Raw genomic sequence first — 20,202 nt, 5'->3', positions numbered from 1 at the left:
GGCAAATTTCCCTTCCATACCTCTCGCTGGAGGCAACTACTGTTATCTGTTTCTTTCATGTCCTTCCAAATCTATAGATTTGGAAGGTTGGATTTTTACAGGACTTGAAATGTTCTCAAGATGAGAGCACACCTATAGAAGTGAAGTGTTGCAAGTACTCAGAGAAAAGGATAAATGGTCTGTTGTGCCTGAAACTAAGGTTCATAGCTAAGGCACTTCTGTCTCCTCACCCAGCAGGTGGGGAGAAGGGTCCCCATCATTTCCCTCTGTATGATATCTCTTAAGGATGTTATAAAGATGAAGTAGAGTATATTCTGATTTGGAAAGAGGAAAATTTAGACTCTGAGTTGTCATTTATGCGGTTTCATTCTCTCAGGACACAAGGGTTTATTGAGTTTTGACTATGTCCCATGCGAGTGTTAGGATCACAGCAGTGAATGCAACAGTAACAGTCTCTTTTCTTGCAAGGCTGTGATCAGGTGAAGATGACAGGCATTGATCCAGAATTAAAAGCATGATGAGTGATATGAAGAAGAGATGCAGAGTGCTGAGAAACTGTGGGTGGGGGATGGGAGGGCAGAGGCAGAGGCAAAGCCATGCAGGGTGGAAGGTGCTAGCCAGGCAAAAAAAAAAAAGGGCAGCAACAAGTGTTCAGGCTGGGGAATGGTAAGCACAAATCCTCTAAGACAGAAAGACCCAGCAGCATCAAGGAATGGGAACAGGAGGGTAGCTGGTGGGACTATAGTTTAAAAAGCAGCGTTAGACAGCTTATCCTTTCTTTCTGGGCTTAGATTTACCATAGAACACTGAGGCTTTATAATTCTTGCCTCTTCTCTCCTGAAAGAAGTACTGTTGGAAGATGGATGCTATAAGCACATGTGGACGTATGGGGGTAGGGAGGGCAGTGCTGCTATCATTAGGTAGAATCCCATCATGTGAAAGGGTTGGCTAGATGCTACTGATTTCAGGAAACTATCCATGGCCATGTGACTCACTCTGCTTTCTCAGTAGTATCACCCTTGAAGGAAAGTGAGTTAGTGGTAACAGCTACAAATGTTCCTTCCAGACCCTTTTAGTAAACAGGAGTGACTGAATCACAGACTCACTGGAAAACACTCATCAGGCAGCAGCATGTTTCAGGAGTGGGGACTCCACTTGAAGGGTTTTATGAACCTCTTTGAAGTCCCCACTAGTTTTTCCACTCATGCATAGGTAATGGTTTCAAGTACCCCAGCCACTCACACATACAGAGTTGTTACCTTGCCATTCTTATGTGGTTGTGAGGGTCCCTTCCTAACCAAGTTTTGATTCCACTTCCCATGACTGAGTGTGCACAAACCACTCAGCATGTTTTTTTCATCGGCCCCCTCTTTTTTCTTTTCCTCTTCCCCTCCTACTTTCTTTATTTTTTCTTTGATTTTTTTTGCTACTCCCTCTCTCATCCTATGTCCCTTCTTCTCCCCACTCTCCACCAATTCTGCATTTTAAACACAATCATGGTCTAGGGGTGTTGGATTAGGTAGGGGTAGGAGCACATGGGAGATGTATGGGATGGGGGAGGGTTATGGTTTCTATTTCTTTTCTCTCCATATCAAAATTGGTCAAAAAATATAGACTATGATAGTGATTTTTAATCTTGTTTTGAACCTCAGACCTCTTTGAGAGGTGACATTTGTGGATGTGTTCCCAGAAAAATGTCCGAATGCTTCTCTGTACAACTTTTTGTACACAATTTCAGGGGGTTCTTCTTGCACATATGGTTCTAATTTTCTGTCATCCCTTTATATGTAGAAGTTTAAGTTCAGGACGCAAGAGGTTACTCTCTTGAGGTACTGTATCTACCACATTATCTGGACGATCAGGCATTCGTTAGTGTGGTTGAAATGTGCTTCCCAAAGTATCTTCGTAAAAACACCAGTACCAGCATTCCTCATCTAATCAATTAAGCAACAAGAAAAGCACTTTGTTTTCAGAGTTGATATAGTAGCAATATTTTATAAAAACAAATGCCTAGCCGTCTTTCTCACTTTTCCTTCACGATAATGAGTCTCAGCCACTCTGAGCCCAGGCAGACCGTGCCCTCCTTTCTGTGTCTCTGAATCTCTAGTGTGATATTAGCTGGGTCCTTTATAGGATTTCAGGATATTTGGGTATCAAGAACATTTTGGCCAGTTTCTCCAAGTTTCTAACAACCCATCTTAATCACAAGTCAATTGTGTATTTTCTAGGTGGTTGCATTACTTAAGCAAAAGTTTTATTTTTCTCTTCTGGCTTTCTTATCAACTAGAACAATCTATGCTCTCTTTGAGTCAAGGGCTCCTTCTTTTACAAACATTAGCTTATTAAGATCAGTTATATATTGGGCAAAGCAAAATAAGGGAAATTTTCATCAGGTAATATGGCTTTTGGTATTTTTAAATTGAATAGATACTTATTAAAAGCCTACTCTGTACCAACCACTGTTGTAAGTCCTAGGGAAAGAACAATGAGCAAACTAAAATTTTCCTCTTGAGGAGTTTGCATTCTAGTGGAGAAGACAAAAATAAAATGAATATGCAATGTAACATCAGACAGTGATAAGTATAAGAAGGGGATGCTATTTTAGACAGGACGGTCAGAGCAGGTCTCACAGAGAAGATAAATTTTTTGGCAGAAACCTAAAATAAAGTGAGGGAATGAGCTATCCAGATATACAAAAGAAGAATTCTGAGAGAGTGGGAAGGAAGGAAAAGCAAGAGAGAGAGAGAGAAGTGGAAAAGTTCCGAACTAGATATATTCTTGAGTAAAGAAACAGCCAGAGTCAATATATCCACAGTGCAGAGAGCAGAGAGAGGAGGAAAAAGATGGAGTTGGAACCCAGGGTCTGGGCTATACAGAGTCTTTGAAGCCAGAACAAGGACTATAGATTGTTATTCTGTGGGTGTTAGAAAACCCTGGAAGTTTAAAGGCAGTAGAAACAAAACCGGACATAGTTTTAAAAGTTTTAAATGTCCATTGTATGGATGCAGGAGATTCATTGGAAGATAATGGCAGTGCCCAGAAATGTGACGATGATGGTAGAAACAAATGAGGTTCAAAGTGCTGCGATGCCAAACGCATTCTGAAGGCAGAACCAGCAGGATTTTCTGATAGACTGAAGGTGGAGTGCGCGAAAGAAGAGTCAAGATGCTTCCAGTGTTTTGGCCTAATAATTTGGGGGAATTGTGAAGTTGATTGAAGACAGGGCTATGGAATCAAAAGTGTGTTTGCTATGTTAGAGATGTCCTTTAGACTTCCAAATACTGAGAAGTACAGTGAAGGGCTTGGGTGCGAGATGTATCTCTATACACATTCCAGAAATACATCGAACTGTGCAACTGAGTGAGTGTGGCTGGAAGAGAGAAGAAAACTGGGTATAAGTCATGGGATGCTCCAATACTTAAAAGGTTTTCAAGAGCAGAAGGTTCTAGTCAAGAAGACTAAGAAGGAGCAGCCAATAAAATAGAAAGAAAATCAGGAGACTGCGGTGTTCCAGTGGCCAAATAAAGACAGTGCTTCCAACAGGGAGTGATGTCCTATGTCAGGTGCTCCTGAGAAGGCAAATGGGCATGGAGAATTGACTTCATATTATAGAATATGCACTGACCTTGACAAGAGTGACCCCAGTAAGTTGTAGAGAAGAATGCCTGTTCAGAGTGGGTACAAGAAATAGAGGCAGAAAATAGAAATACATATACAAGGAGTTTGTGATCATGAAAAATAGAGAAATGAGGGAGGTGTCTGGGGATAGACCTGGGATAAGGGGAGGGTTTTTTAAATGGATAAAATTAGACACTGGTATGTTGGGTAGTAATGAAAATAACCCACAACGTATGAAACCATAATAAAGCTGATGCTGCAAGGAGTGGAGCAATTGTAGGAGCAAAGCCTGGAAGTGGGTGAGTGAAATGTGGAGGAAGCTAGCCTTAAATGGGAGCATACACAATCCATCTAACTAGGTAGATTGATTTGGTGTTGATAATTCATGGAAGCTCTCTTTTACGTTTCTTCTACTTCTTCATTGAAACAGGAAGCAGGGCTATCAGCTGAGGTTGTGGGTTTGAGGAGAGAAGAAGGTGTTAAATAGTCAGCAGGAGGATCCCTCGTATTGGTTTAAAAGGTTTTGGGGTTTTACAGTTGTTGGCTCCACTTTTTTGAAAAAACAAAACATACTTTCTTACCCTCAACATTATTAACTATCTTACAAGTGTTTTTGGAGGGCTAGTTTGAACCCTGGACTCAAAACTTCCCTGAATCCACATTCCTCAGACTTTTCTCTTTCCTTGTTTTCTGAAATGATGCTCTTGTAACCTTGGTCTCCTGTACTCACAAGCTCAGTATCACTTTCAGTGATTCAGTTGCTCTCCATTCTTCATAGTATATAGTGGTGAAAAGTCTGGTCGAGGAATTACCAGACCTGGATTCTAGTTCAGTTACTAGTTATGTGACTTCAGGGAAGTTGTTTAACTTCTCTATGTTTTAGGTTACTTAACTATAAATCTCAGTTGATAGCATTCCCTCCCAGATCAAAGAAACCCAGAGTCTTAGTTAGTCTATAGAGCTCTATAATAAGTAACTTTAAAATTTCCACTGGAGCCCTGGCCAGTTTGCTCAGCGGTTAGAACATCGGCCCGCGGACCAAAGAGACCCGGGTTCGATTCCAACCAAGGGCACGTACCTCGGTTGTGGTTTGTCCCTTGTCCCTGTTGGGGTTGCGCGGGTGGCAACCAATCAATGTGTTTCTCTCTACCTTCCTTCCATTCTGTCTAAAGATAAATGTACAAAAATAATAATAAATTTTTTAAGTTTTCATTGGAATATTGTGACTAGAGTAGGATCCTTTTGACAGTCCTTATAGTCTACTAAGGCCTAGAAAGCCTAGGGATGGTCCGAGAGAAAGAGGGACAGCCTCTAGTCAGTCATTCCTGACCCACACACCACTCTCCAAGCCCCCTGCCCTGGCAGAGCATTGCATCTTCCTAGGAGAAGAGGCACCTTTTTCTCATTTAAACAAAAGCTCTGGTTATAAAGTTGCTTAGCTGCAGAATTAAACTAGAACTTGGTTCATCTGACTCCAAGGCCAGTGCTTTATTGAGCCTTTTTAATGCCAGTCCCTCTTGATGATACCCAGTTTGTATCTCTTAGGCTCAGAAGTTCCCTTGCATTCCCAGAAATCCTGACCACCATATGATTCTCAAAGGCCCCCATAATAAGGGACTGTTTTTTTCTTCCTCCCACAGGTGAGGGCTTGATGAATTGTCCAACCATCCCTGGGCAGTTGGGAAGCAAAGTACTGCTGCCTCTGACATCTGAAGGGATAAGTAAGAGTACGAATAAAAGCATCCATATCTTCGTCACAATGACAAAATCACCGGGAAATGGATCCCAAAAGAACAAGAAAATTGTGTCTCTTGATCTGCCGGAAGGGGGCATTCCACGCTATAGTGAAGGTGGCTATATGTTTTATCTGGAAAACTTGAACCTGGAGATTGCAGAAAGCAAAAAGGAGCATGAGGGCCAGTACACGTTGACCATGGAGGAAAATGATTCAGTCCAGAACTTTTGCCTGCAGCTGAAGCTCTATGGTAATAATGGTTGATTCTTCACACTGGAGGGCCAAGATGGCCCCTCGCCCAAGAACTAAGGCCTCTTTCAGAAGCAGAGAGTATTCAGAATTGGGAGCAACTTGAAAGATCACCTAGTCTGGGGGTATTTAAACTATACTTTAGGAGGAGTGTTAGAGGTTCACAAAACTTTTTGGCCAAATTGCACATTGGTGGTAGTTGATTACTACTAATCACCCTTACCCCTATTTTGCAAAGGAAAGGCGCACCGCTGCCTGTGGGCAAGAGGGCCTGGATCCCCAAGAGTCTCAATCTGCAAGTAAGATTTTGTTTGCGAAAAGCTGTTAGTTTTTTTCTGATTTTTAACAGTTTGAATACCACTGATCAAGCCCCACCTCCTTTTCCTAGGTGAGGTATGAAATTCAGAGAAGGGTCCTATGCATGCTTTCACACATCTCCGTTTCACGACTCTAGGAGTCCTGGGAGGAGAGCGGAAACAGCCCATGCGCCCTCTCCAAGCCCCGTGTCCTGGTGCAGTACTGCCTCTTCCTGGGGGAGGAGACAATTTTTTCTCATTTAAACAAAAGCTCTGGTGATAAAGTTGCTTAGCTGCAGAATTAAACTAGAACCTAGGTTCACCTGAATCCAAGACCAGTGCTTTATTGACCCTTTTTTTTAAAATTTATTTTTTATTTTTTAAATTTTATTTTTGTTACTCCTTTTTTACCCCATGGACACCCTCCTCCCCATCCCCTCCCCCACCCCGCCCCATCCCCGGCTTTGTTGTCCATGTCCACTGGTTATGCATACATGCATATAAGTTCTGTGATTTATCTCTTCCCACCCCTCACCGCCCCTTCTTCTGAGGGTTGTCAGTCTGTACCCTACTTGCGTGTTTCTGGGAGGGACTCTAGTGCACTGCTGGTGGGAATGCAGACTGGTGCAGCCACTATGGGAAACAATATGGTGTTACCTCAAAAAATTAAAAATGGAACTTCCATTTGACCCAGTGACCCCGCTTCTAGGAATATACCCTATTGAACCCTTTTAATGCCAGCCCCTCTTAAGGGTACCCAGTTTGTATCTCTCAGGCTCAGAGATTCCCTTGAATTCCCAGAGGTCCTGATCACCATGTCCTGCTTCTTCAAAGTGGCTCCCTGATCTCTGAGAATGAGACAGGGAGCGCCACGCATTCCTCAGCATATCTTTGAAATTCTCAGGTACCTTTTTTGAGAGACAGCAATCCTTCCCCTGCCCCTAGATTCCCTTTCCTCCGAAGAGTGTATGCAGACTTTCTACAGCCCTCCAGCAGGTACCAGGGAATCCTGATCACTCCCATGGTGGTCCTGGCACGGGATGCCGTAAGCAGGGAGACAATACATCCTGCGTATTCCAGAACAGTTCACACTGCCTTTGTGACTGACATCTTGTCGCATTTTGCGATCAAATTCTTACCTTGGAATACATGGTGTCTGCAACCATGCTATTCTTCTCAAGTCAAAGGAAAAGGGTGGATTTTTGAGTCAGACGCACCTGGATTCAGATCTCAGCTTGGCTGCCTATAAGCTGAGTAACATTATGTAAGGTACTCCACTTCTCTGGGACTCCGTTTCCTCATCTGTAAAATGGGAATAATTATAACTAGGGTTGTTAAGAAAGTTCTTAAGAAGATTGAAGAATGTGGTGAATGTTAAATTCCAGCACTATGCCTGTCCTATAGTAGTTGCTAAATAAGAAAACATTTTCCTTTCCTATGCTTATTTCATGGCATTAGAGTGAGATAAATCAATGAGGCCTGTGGCTATCCCTACTTCAGACATTCTAAAGCACTGGACACACACACACACACACACACACACACACAGACTGAAATTCTACCATTAAAAAGTCATTTTTTTAGGTCTCAGAGGTAATACTTTAGCCAATGATAGTTAAACTTAGGGGAATTTGTTGACAGCAAACTCCATAGATAGAATGTAGGAGAACAACCTAGATCAGGGACATCAGGGAAGACAAGCGGATCCCTAACACTGTGTTGGTAGGAGGGAACAAAAACATTTTTTTCTCCTCTATTTTATCCCAAGGTGGTCCTGGAAAGAAGTATGTGGACAGAGAGGGAAGGTGCAGAAAAGTGGGTCCCTACTAGAAGTAAATCGCACTTGCAGACCCATACTTGAGGACACACTTGCAAATGCCACTAGGCTGCATTTTTTCTAACAAAAAGGTCAAATCAGAATTTCAGTGGGTTTATTTCAGTGATGGCTTCCTTCCTCCCCCTCATGATAGAGCAGGTAACCACTCCGGAAATTAAGGTGTTGAACTGGACCCAGGAGAATGGAAACTGCAACTTGACGCTGGCCTGCATGGTGAAACAGGGGGACCACGTGGCTTACAGCTGGAGCAAAAAGTCAGACAACTACCCACTGAGTACAGCAAATGACTCCCACATTCTGCAACTTACTCTCGGCCCTCAGGATGCTGACAATATCTACATCTGCATTGCGAGCAACCCAATCAGTAGCCATTTCCAGACCTTCGAACCAGTGTCCACATGCGGGTCATATTCCCCAGGTGAGTAGTGGCTAGTGTGCCACATTAATGATATGGGCTCAGTCCCCACCTGAACCAATCACTCTGCTTCTACAACCATGGACTTTACCTTGGTAGCAACACTGCATTTTCTCTATAGTTTATAAAAGCCTCCCATGTGTATTCAGGGAGTGCTCTCTGCTCATAATGACCAAGGTCGCATTATTATGCTCAATTCACAGCTGAGGAAACCAATGAGAAATGACGGAGGCAGACCCAGAGCTCAGGTCTCCAAGTCATGATCCTTCTCCTCTCCTCTTGCCTTGGTTCCAATCAGCAGGGGTGGTTGGGTGAGGGAATGCAGGTTGCCTCACATCCCTGCTCCACTAATGGTGGGACAGTTCTACACCATCAGTAAGTATTTACTGATCACCAAGGCTGTAGGAAATTGAAGACAGATATGACATGTAATCTGCTCTCCAGCAATGTGTTGTAAAGATAAGACATAAAACATTTGCTCAATTACAAAAAGCAGGATATAATGAAAGGCCACTTTGAGGGGATTCACTGTGGGTCCCAAAGCAGGTAAGAGGACCCAAGGAGTCAGCTCTCTGACTAAGACCTGAACTGGGAAGTAGGGGACTAATGATAAGTGATATAGCACTTTATTGTTGGCAAAGCACTTTAAATTACACAATCTCTTTTGATCCTCACTTGCCAGCATCATCCTCATTTGCAGATGGGGAACTTGAAGTTTTACAGCATCTAGCTAACTTTCTCAAATTTCTTCAACTAATAAATGGTAGAGTCAGCACCTAAACCTAGGTTTTCTGATAGCTTTTTCACTGGAAAGAACAGCAACATTATTCTGTTTTCAAAAGGATTAGGGGGCTGAATAATAAATATGCCCACTAACCACTGGAAGTTGGAAACAAGATAAACACTGACTCTCTTCACCAGCATATTCTGTGTTCCTGTCTCAGGGACAGAGGGCTGGGGTGCTGGCCTTGCAAGGCATTACTGATGCCCTAATATTCTCCTCTGTGCACCCACTGGGGGTCTCCGAAGATACTCCTGCCCACAGTAGACTTGGTGTCCATGTGGAAGGGTTTCCAGCGATGGGGAAACAAGGCAAACCAGCCGGTTTATGCCCTTTAGCATAGCATCTCCAGTCAGAGACTCCCCTGAGGTATTCGAGATGAACTGCTGGGAAAATCTCCCCTGGCCTCCAGTCTGCATCTGAGATTTCCTTGGGAAACCAAACCCTCCTCGTGCTGCCTCCCCAGCCATTTATGGCATAATCAGTCATCTGTCCACTTACTAAATGTGTCTGGCTGCTTGCCCATTTGTACACAAACTACATTCAGAGGCTGTCCCCCAGAGCAGACCACTCTCCCTGCGCATAGTCATTCAGAATGTGCTGGTGGGACCAAGAAAGTGGGGTTGCGTAGTTTAGAGTTTACAGAATATGACCTTAGAGGTCCTAGATCCAATCCTGCCCTTTTTACTTACAAAGATAAGTTTCTTAACCTAAGACTTAGATTCTTTCTCTAAAATAATAACTGATGGATCTTCATTGCTTAGTATATGCCAATTATGTAGCATCTCACTTAATCCTCACAGCAACCAAGTAGTGTTGGTATCCCCACTTTACAGTTGAGGAAATAAAAATATAAAAAGATCACACAGAGCAAGTGGCAGAGTTGAGTTGTCTGACCATGGAATCCTCATAGGTACTAGTGGAAGAGATAATACACTGAAAATGCCTTATAGATCACAGTAAAAATTAGTTGTTGTTTTTTCTTGGAGCTGAGGAAGCAGCAGCTCTTAATTCTGCATAGCCCTCTGGTCATAGCAACCGTCTTAGAGTTAAGGCAGGGCACTAAGTGTTTTATCCTGGCCTCGCTCATAAAAGGGGAATAACTCTTCATACTTCTCCATGTGGTTTAACAGGAATTTCTTTAGTGCATTCCAAAATTTTAGCAAGCAGTAAAGCTTTTGCTTGGGCACTTCACTCAGGATACTCCAAAGAAACGTGAAGATGCTCTTACCTATCTCAGCTACTTTGAGGACCAAGTATGCACTTGCCTGAACCAGGTTTGTTGAGTATGAAGCAGGCTCCTGGAAGCAGTAGAGACACAGGTGAAGCAGAAACAAGGCACCATAGGAAAAGCCCTGTCAAGCTCTCACCTCAGTCATTGATAATACCCAGCACGGGGCAGCCATTTCACTTTTATGGGGCTCTGTTTTCTCACTTGTAAAATGTAAAGGGTGATCTTCTAGACCTACTCTAGAAGGTCTTTCTAGAGTTGATATTCAAATTCAGTTGGCATGTACATTAATAAGAATTGCTAACAAAAGGTTTCAAAGGTGAAGGTGTATGAGTTTGCTAGGGCTGCCATAACAATGTACCGCCAACTGGTGGCCTCAACAATAGGAATGTGTTGGCTCACAGTCTGGAGGCTGGAAGTCCAAGATCAAGGTGTTGGCACAGCTGGTTCCTTCCGAGGGCCGTTAGGGAAGGATCTGTTGCAGAACTGTCTCCTTGGCTTATAGGTGGCTATCTTCTTATGTCTCTTTTCATTGTCTTTCCTCCATGCATATTTCTGTCTTAATCTCCCCTTCTTATAAGGACATCAGTCATATTGGATTTCTATAACATATTATATTTCTATAACAAAATATCACAGACAGGGGAGCTTAAATAACATAAATTTATTTTCTCACAATTCTAGAGGCTAGAAGTCCAAGATCAAGGTATCATCAAGGTTTTTGTTTTTGTTTTTTTTCTTTCTGAGGCCCCTCTCTTGGCTTCTAGATGGCCGCCTTCTTGCTATGTCTTCACACGGTCTTTCCTCTGTGCTTACACATCCACGTCCAGATTCCTCTTCTTATAAGAACACTAGTAAGATTAAATTTGGGCCCACCCTAATGGCCTCATTTATACTTAACCACCCCTTTTGAGACCCAATCTCCAAATACAGTCACATTCTGAGGTACTGAGGGCTAGGGTTTTAAGATATGAATTTTGGGCAACACAATTCAGCCCATAACATTACCCTAATGACCTCATTTTAACTTGATTATGTCTGTAAAGATATTGCCCCCAAATAAAGTCATATTTTAGGAACTTCACCATAAGAACTTTTGGGGAAACACAATTCAATCCATAACACAAGGAGAGAATCCATAACAGGGGAGATCCCCTCCCCTGCCTTTAGGGATGGGGAACTACAGCACATCAAAAACAGTTCCCATATCTGGTTTGTGGCATGCTGTTCCCAATACACCAGGCTGACTAAATACTGGAGGGAAAAAAAGAAGTAATCCATTGACTTGTGTTTGCAAATGAATGCTACTAATTCTTAAAATATTATGCTTAGTTTGACAAAACATTTATTGAGGATGTACTATGTTCCAACATTGTGCTTAGTGCTAGTACACAGAGACAAAGTGTGTGTGGGGGGGCATTATTATTATTATTATTATTATTATTATTATTTCCCCCTAGGAGATAGTTCTGTAAGTAACTAATTATCCTAGATTCTGTAGTGTGATAGATGCAAAACGAGGTATGTGCACAGTAACAAAGAGGAGGGAATGATTAGTGTTGTCTCCAGGAAACAGAAAGCACCACAGAGGACATGACAGACTGACTGGGTTTTGAAAAATAAATAGAAATTACCCAAGCAGAGAAAAGAAAGAGATTTTGGGCAGAGGGAAAAGCAGATACAGCTGGGTCTTCTTCAGAATGATCCTGTAAGTGATGGGAACTAATAAAAGTTTTAGATAGAGAGGAGTAACATGATCAGCTTTGCATTGCAGAGAGAAAATTCAATGGTGTGGAGAATAAACTGGAACAGGGAAGAGGAAGAAGAAAAAGACATTAGTTATGGGGAAAGGGGCCATTATTGCAGTAATCCATCAAGACATGATGAGACCTGAGCCAAAGCAGTGCCAGTTTACCAAAGACTTCAGACTTGGGATGAAGTGATGGGGTGTGAGGGTCACGTTACCACCTATGATAAGCACAGTAATTTTAAGACATTTTTCACTTTTATTATTGAAAAATTCAAAGTGGTTAATAGTGTGATGAGACCAAATGTGATGTAATGTCAATGCTCAAACTGAACCGCACATTACACATTTGCTCCTCGGAATCCTTTTTCTAATAACATTTGTCCTAGTGCTCAGTAATATATTCATCCTTATTCCAATTGCCATCTCAGTGTTTTACAGTAAGAAACTTTTTAACGTCTATCATTAGGAAGTGTCTTTATCGCAAAACCCAAATCCCGGGGTACTACAAACTCCTCTCTATATACCACACAAAGCATGTCCATGTGGCTCAACATTGGACAGTGTGACTTGCTGCCATCTTTCAAGTCTTTGTTCTGAAATAGTTATGTCTATGCTAACATGAATAACAAAACCTTAAATAATTCAACTGAAAGGAAATGCCCCTGGAAGCCCAACTTGAAAAAAAAGACACTTTTCAGTAGATTGTCAAAAAGCTGGCTCAGCTAGTCTAGGTTAGTTCAGTGGAAGAAAAAGCTGACACCTGCCAGTGAGCTCCTGGGGCTGCCCCTTTCTACCAAAGCCATTTATTCAAACAGAGAGCTCCTGTTGTTACAGAGTCACCTAGATGTTTCTAGGCAGGTCCTTCACAATCCAGCAACCATGACAACGATGGTGAAGGGTGGACCCTGGGCACCTCATGGACCAGAGCCTTGACACATGGCCACATCTACTGGAAGAGAAGCTGAGAAATGTAGCCCTCAGTTTGCAGAAATGCAGCCACACAACTAGACAAGACTTGTCCATGGAAGATGTGGGGAAGTGGCACTGGGGGCACAACTGGTAGCCTCCGCAACACAATGCTGGGTGGGATAGGCAGATGTAAGGGATTTTTCTGCAAGGTGTGAACTCTGTAAAAATTTTTGTTCGTATGGTCTCAGATCTTAAATAGTATGTGGTCTGTAAGCATCCTTCCCCCATTCCCAATTCAGAGTGGAAACTGGCACCAACCAGAAGGTATCTCTTTAAGATGGCTTCTTTGAGTAGCTGTACATCAAGCAGGCAGCCTTGCTGACTGAACCACATGAAAGGCAGGAAAGAGCTCTGGCATTCTCAGACCGTTACATTAGCATCTCAGCATCTCCTGGGGTGAACTATAAGCTACATTTGTTTTTCAGACTTGTTTTTATTTTATTCTTTATCTCCCTTAAAGATTATGCAACTTGAGGAGAGAGAGTTTTTGTGTTTCTGTGGCAGCAGACCTTCAGAGATTAATAATAATAATAATAATATACAAAAGTCCTTCAGCATTTCCTTGAAGGCATGGCTACAGGCCAAGTTATCAGGTTTAAATCACAGCCAGTAGAGTAGACAACCAAAAGGTGGAGACTCACGGAAAGTATTCTTCATCAGTGCTTCATGGAACAGGAGTTCTCAGTCAGCCTGCCTAGCTCTCTCGAAGAGGTTGGCAGGGGAAGGTGCTGTTTAAGAAGTTTGAATAAGGTTTCTGTGAATGAAGATTGAGGCCTGTGGACCCTAGAACAACCTTGGTCTGATTTCTGAGCATCAACATCCTGAGAGGCCTCACTCCATTTCTGAGCAAAAAGGGGGAGAGCTGGAGTTTGTGCCACAGGAAATGGTGGTTTACAAATAAAAACACAGGTGGTGCTAACAACACAGACACACACTTCCTCCTGGTTCCATGTGATTATTATAAAGCATATTCCAAGTAGGTCATTGCTCCTTCCCTGGACCATTCAGCAGGTGACACTACATTCTTCCAGAGATTGTCTTATATTTAGCACTGTGATTGATGATTCTTAATAAAAAGGTACATGACATCCCTGGCCAGTTTGGCTCAGCGGTTGGAGCGTCGGCCTGCAGTGCAGAGACCCGGGTTCGGTTCCCGCTAAGGGCATGTACCTCAGTTGCAGTTTGTCCCTGGCCCTGGTTGGGTTGTGCAGGTGGCAACCACTCGATGTGTCTCTTTCATGTCGATGTTTCTCTCTCTCTCTCTCTCTTCCTCTCCCTCCCTCTCACTCTATCTGAACAAAAAACAAAAAAATGTCCTCGGGTGAGGATAAAAAAAAAAAAGGTACATGACAGTCTTCTCCTAGCTCCTTTCTGTGGCCTCTAATTTAATTTAGTTCATCACACGTACATTGAGTGCTCCCCTGCCCTACATTATTTCAGGTGGAATGGAGGATATAAATAGAGCAGAAGGTACAGGGTCCATTTTCCAGTAATTGACAACCTAGATGAGACTTCTGTAGCTTACTAGGTAGGAAAATATTATCATATTAAAGAAACTGCTACTAGAGTTTCTCTTTGGAAGAGAAGAGTGCTTGTTTAAGATAGTACCTTAATAAATGCTAGGTGAGACCCCCCCCCCCCCAGGACATGGCAGTAGATTAAATGATTTTGTCTGAGAATAGCTGATGTAGATATAGGAAAAGAAAGAAAAGATCTGAACCAGTGCAATGGGGGAAAGGAGCCTGGTTCGCAATGGAGTCTGCTCCCTGTGACCCTTCAAATCTATAGTAGAAGATTCAAACCCACAACATTCTTAGTGTAGAGTTTTGGTTTTGGTTTTGGTTTTGGAGTGTGAGTGTGTGTGTGTGTGTGTGTGTGTGTGTGTGTTTGTGAAAACTGATGACAGCACTAAACCGTGCATCCAGAACAGCTTAGACTAGAGCATGTGGAGCTTTAGAAGTAAAGATTCAGAGAACCATGAGGAAGTTATTGCCAGAAACAACAGAAATTTTGGGCAACCTGACCACAAGAAACCATAAAAATAGCATTTTGTCTATGTTCACCAAAATTCCTGAGGGCATAGAGTCCTTGACATTTAGTTTCTATATATCATAATTAGATAGTATTATCAAATGGATGAGCAGCAAGTGCAAATATATTTGGGCCTGCTAGACAGACCAGGAAATTAAGTAATAAGCAAACCACAAGATAGGGCTGAAGCATCTCTGGACATCAGTAAAGAAACTTCTCTACACTTGAAATCAAACATTTCTCCTTGTCTTTAACCAACTAGCAAGAATTTCCTGAAGATCTATATGTGCCAAGTACTAACAGAGTTGAAAAAGACTTACAGTAAACCCCCGATTTTGTGGACCTCGATATAATGGACTCCAGATTTAATGGACAGAATTTCCAGTCTGTATGTTACATATGAAAATTAACATCCTGTTAATTTTAAAATGCTTTTAACCAATACATGCTTATAATTAAATTAATAGGTTATTTTTTTGTTATTTTCAACAAATTTTAGTGAATAGGCCATATATTTTTAAAAACACTGTAGTAATTTTGCCAACATACATAAATATTACATATCTACAACTGTAGTCTACACAATTAAATCCAAGAATCGCTGCTGGTAAACAATGCTCCACCAATGATCAGCACATGATCACACTGTATCCTGTACTAATTGGTTCTGTTGTCTCGTGGCATGATTTTATGCAGCAGTTTCAAGGCGTGTGCCAATGTTCCATGTATGCTGAGCCACGCCCCAGCCATGTGCATTTGCTTTTTCACGGTGACCATTGAATCCACACATTTAATAGACTTATTCAGTATAAATTAAAAATTTCCCAAATGAAAGAACAAGAGAACTCTATCTCTATCAAAGATGAGATAAATAAAATTCAGTTAAGCAAGTTATCAGAGGTAGAGTTCAGAGCCATGATCTTGAGGAAACTCAACAGCATGAGTAAGGACATCAACACCATGAGTATAAATATAGAAACATTGAAAACCAACCAAGTGGAAATAAAAAATGACATAGCAGAGATAAAGAACACATTGGAGAGACTAACCATTAGAGTAGAGGAAGCTGAGGACCAGATCAGTGAATTAGAAGACAGGGTAGAAAAAATCAACCAATCAAAAGACCAAAAGGAAAAAACAATTAAAAAGCAGAAAGGCAGCTTAAGAGAACTGTGGAAAAACTGGAAACATCATAACATTCGCATCATAGGAGTCCCCAAAGAAGAAGAGAATGAGCAAGGGTTAGAGAATATATTTGAAGGAATAGTGACAGAAAACATTCCTAACTTGGTGAAAGAAGAAGGCATTCAAGTTGAAGAAGCACAGAGAGCTCCAAGTAAGAAAAACCCAAACAGACCCACACCAAGAAACATAATAATTAAAATGCCAAAAATTAAAGACAAAGAGAGAATCCTAAAGGCAGCAAGAGATAAGCAACAGGTTACCTACAAAGGAAACCCCATAAGGCTCTCAGCTGACTTCTCAACAGAAACACTACAGGCCAGAAGGGAGTGGCATGAAGTAATCAAGGTCATGAAAAACAAGGTTCTGAATCCAAGACTACTCTATCCAGCAAGGCAATCATTCAAAATAGAAGGTCAAATAAAGAGCTTCCCAGACCAAAAAAAAAAGGCTAAGGGAATATATTAACACCAAATCAGCACTGCAAAATATGCTAAAAGGACTGCTGTAATTAGTAGAAGAAATAGGAAGAAAAATAGAACCACACTAAACAAAAATGGCAATAAATAAGTACATATCAATTATCACCTTAAATGTGAATAGTTTGAATGCTCTGATAAAAAGAGCTGACTGGATAAAAAAGCATGACTCATATATATATGTTGTTTACAAGAGACCCACCTCACAACAAATGACTCACATAGGTTGAAAGTGAAGGGATGGAAAAAAATCTTCCAAGCAAACAGAAAGGAAAAAAAATCTGGGGCAGCAATACTCATATCTGATAAAATAGACTTCAAAATGAAGGCCAAACTAGAGACAAAAAAGACCACTACATAATATTAAAAGGATCTATTCAACAGGAAGATATAACCTTGGTGAACATATATGCATTCAATCTAGGAGCACCAAAATATATTAAAAGTCTTCTGGAAGACTTCAAAGGAGAAATCAACAGCAATGCAATCATAGCAGGGTACTTCAACACCCTGCTGATATCACTGGATAGATCATCTAGGAAAAAAATTGACAAGAAAGCACAGACTCTAAATGAAGTGTTAGACCAAATGGATTTAATAGATATCTACAGAGAATTACACCAAAACTTCAGAATTCACATTCTTCTCAAGTGCACATGGGACATGCTCAAAGATAGGCCACATGTTAGGACACAAAGTAAGTCTCTACAAGTTCAAGAAGATTGAAATCATATCAAACATCTTCTCAGATCACAATGGCATGCAACTAGAAATCAATTGCAACAAGAACATGCAAAGACATTTGAAAATATGGAGGTTAAATGGCATGTTATTGAACAATGAATGGGTTACCATGGAGATAAAAGAAGAAATTAAAACTTCCTGGAAACCAATAAAAATGAAGACACAACACAAAATCTATGGGATGCAGTGAGAGAACTTCTGAGAGGGAAATTCATAGCACTACAGGCCCACCTCAAAAAACAAGAAAAATCATATGGTTATATCAATAGATGCTGAAAAGCATTCGACAAAATCCAGCACCCATTTCTGATAAAAATGCTCAGCAATTTGGGAATAGAGGGATCATATCTTGACATAATAAAGGTCATATATGAAAGACCTACATCTAACATCATACTCAATGGGCAAAATTAACCCCTTATCTGATGCATCATTGGCGATTGTGGTCTCCCATATAGTGGGATCCCTTTCTATTTTTATGGTTGTTTCTTTTGCTGTGCAGAAACTTTTAAGTTTGACATAGTCCCATGTGTTCAATTTTTCCTTTGTTTCTGTTGCCTTAGGTGATGTATCAGTGAAAATTCTGCTGTGTATGATGTCTGAGATTTTGTTGCCTACATTTTCTTCTAGAATTTTTATGTATTTACGAGTTATATTTAAGTCTTTTATCCATTTTTAATTTATTCTCATGTATGATGTAAGTTGTTGTTCTAGCTTCATTTTTTTTTTTGCAAGTAGCTGTCCAATTTTCCCAACACCATTTATTAAAGAGACTGTCTGGACTCCACTGTATGCTCTTGACACGTTTGTCAAATATTAAGCATATTGTCTTGGATCAATTTCTGGGTTCTCTATTCTGTTCCATTGATCTATCTGCCTGTTCTTGTGCCAATACCAGGGTTTTTTGATTACAGCGGCTTTGTAGTATAACCTGAAATCTGGTAATGTGATCCTTCCTACTTTATTCTTCTTTTTCAAGATTGCTGTGGCTATTCAGGGTCTTTTTTGGTTCCATATAAACTTTTGAAGTATTTGTTCTAGTTCTGTGAAGTATGTCATTGGTATTTTGATGGGGATTGCATTGAATCTATAGATTGCTTTGGGTAGTATGGACATTTTAATGATGCTAATTCTTCCAATCTATGAACAAGGTATATGCTTCTGCTTTTTTATAACTTCCTCTATTTCTTTTTTCAATTACCTGTAGTTTTCTGTGAAGAGGTCCTTTACTTCTTTGGTTAAGTTTATTCCTAGGTATCTTAATTTTTTTGCTGCGATGGTAAATGGAATTGTCTTTTTAGTTTCTCTTTCTGTTATTTCATTGGTGTACAAAAATGCCGTTGATTTCTTGACATTAATTTTGTATCTACTTTGCCAAATTCATTTATTAAGTCTAGTAGATTTTTGATGGAGTCTTTAGGATTTTCTATGTAAAATATCATGTCATCTGCAAATAATGACAGTTTCACTTCCTCCTTTCCAATTTGGATCCCTTTACTACTTGCTTTTCTTTTAGTTCGGGTCTAGTGGGTTTGATACAGTTATTTGCATGAAAGGATGGTAAATAATAGCACTATGTTTCTTTTTAAAAAACAGAAGATCTTTCTTCCTTTCAGTGTTATCATGAGAATGGTGTGTGGAAAGTACATGGAACCATCATGTTGTTTTTATCGATGAATACAGAATGCATTAGAGTATTTAAAGTTAAGAAACTGGGCAAAAAGGTTGACTTAAGAGAAATAAAGATAAGTTTGATTTTAAACATGTGGTGTGGTAGTTGAAGTAAAAATAAAGCATTTGAATAGAAAAAAATCTTTACAGAAATCAGGAATATGGAAGTCAAATACAGTAAGAGAAATGAGGATAAGAAAACAGATATGGAAACCTTTGGATGAAAGCTGATTTCTAAAACCCAGAAAATAAATGTCTTCCTTGAGAGAAAATGTGGAAAGAGGGCACGAGGTTTGTGTTCATCCTCCCCAGCTCTGTGTAGGATGTTTTGACACTCACAGTACATTTGAGATTGCCCTTTAACTTTTTTTTCAGTACCAAGAAAATGGGGACTGTATGCTGGGCTGTTCTTAGGGGGCATCATTGGTGTCATCCTGATTCTCCAAGTGGTAATACTACTGTTGAGAAGAAGAGGTAGGTGTCTAACAATAAAGAGGTGCTTATCAGAGTCTCTGTGGTAAGCAGGGGACCTCTCACCTCATGCACCACCTTGCTCTCTACACTTTAGCTTTCTTCAGGGAGTACCTTTCTTCGCAAAAACACTGAGCAAACATATCCTGGGATTTCATTCAATTCAGTCTAATTCAAAATTTCTTGATCCCCTATACTAGGCTATGGGTATCAAAAGAGATGAGCCATAGGAATCTAACATGAGAGAGATTATACACAGATAATTTAGGTTCAATATGACAAATACTACTGAAGGGGTCCAGACAAAAGGTTTAATAGTATTCACTGAGGAACAGAATTCAGAGGACTCTTGGATCTCATTCAAGAAAAGTTGTAATAACTGAACAATGAAAGGGCATTATAATAAGATGTTTTTGCATAAGGGTTGAAATATTTATATAATTTCTCTTTATTTTTTCAATATCCCTCTGAGAGAAGTGGGGTAGTTGTTAGTTGTTTCTATGTGACTTAACAGAGGGAGAGAGAGCTAACAGAGGGACAAAGAAGCCATTTGACTTGTCCAAGGTCACCCAGCTGGTTGGTGAGGAAATGAGAACTGTAACTATGTCTCCCAACTACCAGGGTGCATTCCAGTGGGAAGACCCATAGGTCATCAGAAGACAGTAGAGGGAACACTCTTTACTAAGATTTTAGCACAAATTCTGACTCACCTTGGGAAAGTATACAATCTGTGAGGTTTCGTA

At 40.7% G+C, this 20,202-nt stretch overlaps 1 protein-coding gene across 3 annotated transcripts in view; it reads left to right on the top strand.

Annotated features, from left to right (window-relative positions):
* Nucleotides 1-20,202, top strand: part of SLAMF1 (signaling lymphocytic activation molecule family member 1) — a 43,668-nt gene that overhangs the window by 3,443 nt on the left and 20,023 nt on the right. For 2 of the 3 annotated variants that reach the window (XR_004960851.1, XM_036271887.1), the window contains exons 2-4: nucleotides 5,259-5,603; nucleotides 7,869-8,153; nucleotides 19,364-19,462. Coding sequence is in view for 2 of the 3 variants with exons in the window: in XM_036271887.1 (XP_036127780.1) it covers nucleotides 5,259-5,603; nucleotides 7,869-8,153; nucleotides 19,364-19,462 (729 nt within the window). In the remaining variant the exon portion in view is untranslated. The remainder of the gene's footprint in view (nucleotides 1-5,258; nucleotides 5,604-7,868; nucleotides 8,154-19,363; nucleotides 19,463-20,202) is intronic. The other variant, XM_036271888.1, reaches the window with a different exon arrangement.

Source organism: Molossus molossus, unplaced genomic scaffold (genome assembly GCF_014108415.1).
Source record: "Molossus molossus isolate mMolMol1 unplaced genomic scaffold, mMolMol1.p scaffold_m16_p_20, whole genome shotgun sequence".
Lineage (NCBI taxonomy): Eukaryota > Metazoa > Chordata > Mammalia > Chiroptera > Molossidae > Molossus > Molossus molossus.
Note: the sequence above shows the minus strand (reverse complement) of the source record. Positions and strands in the feature narration are given on the sequence as shown.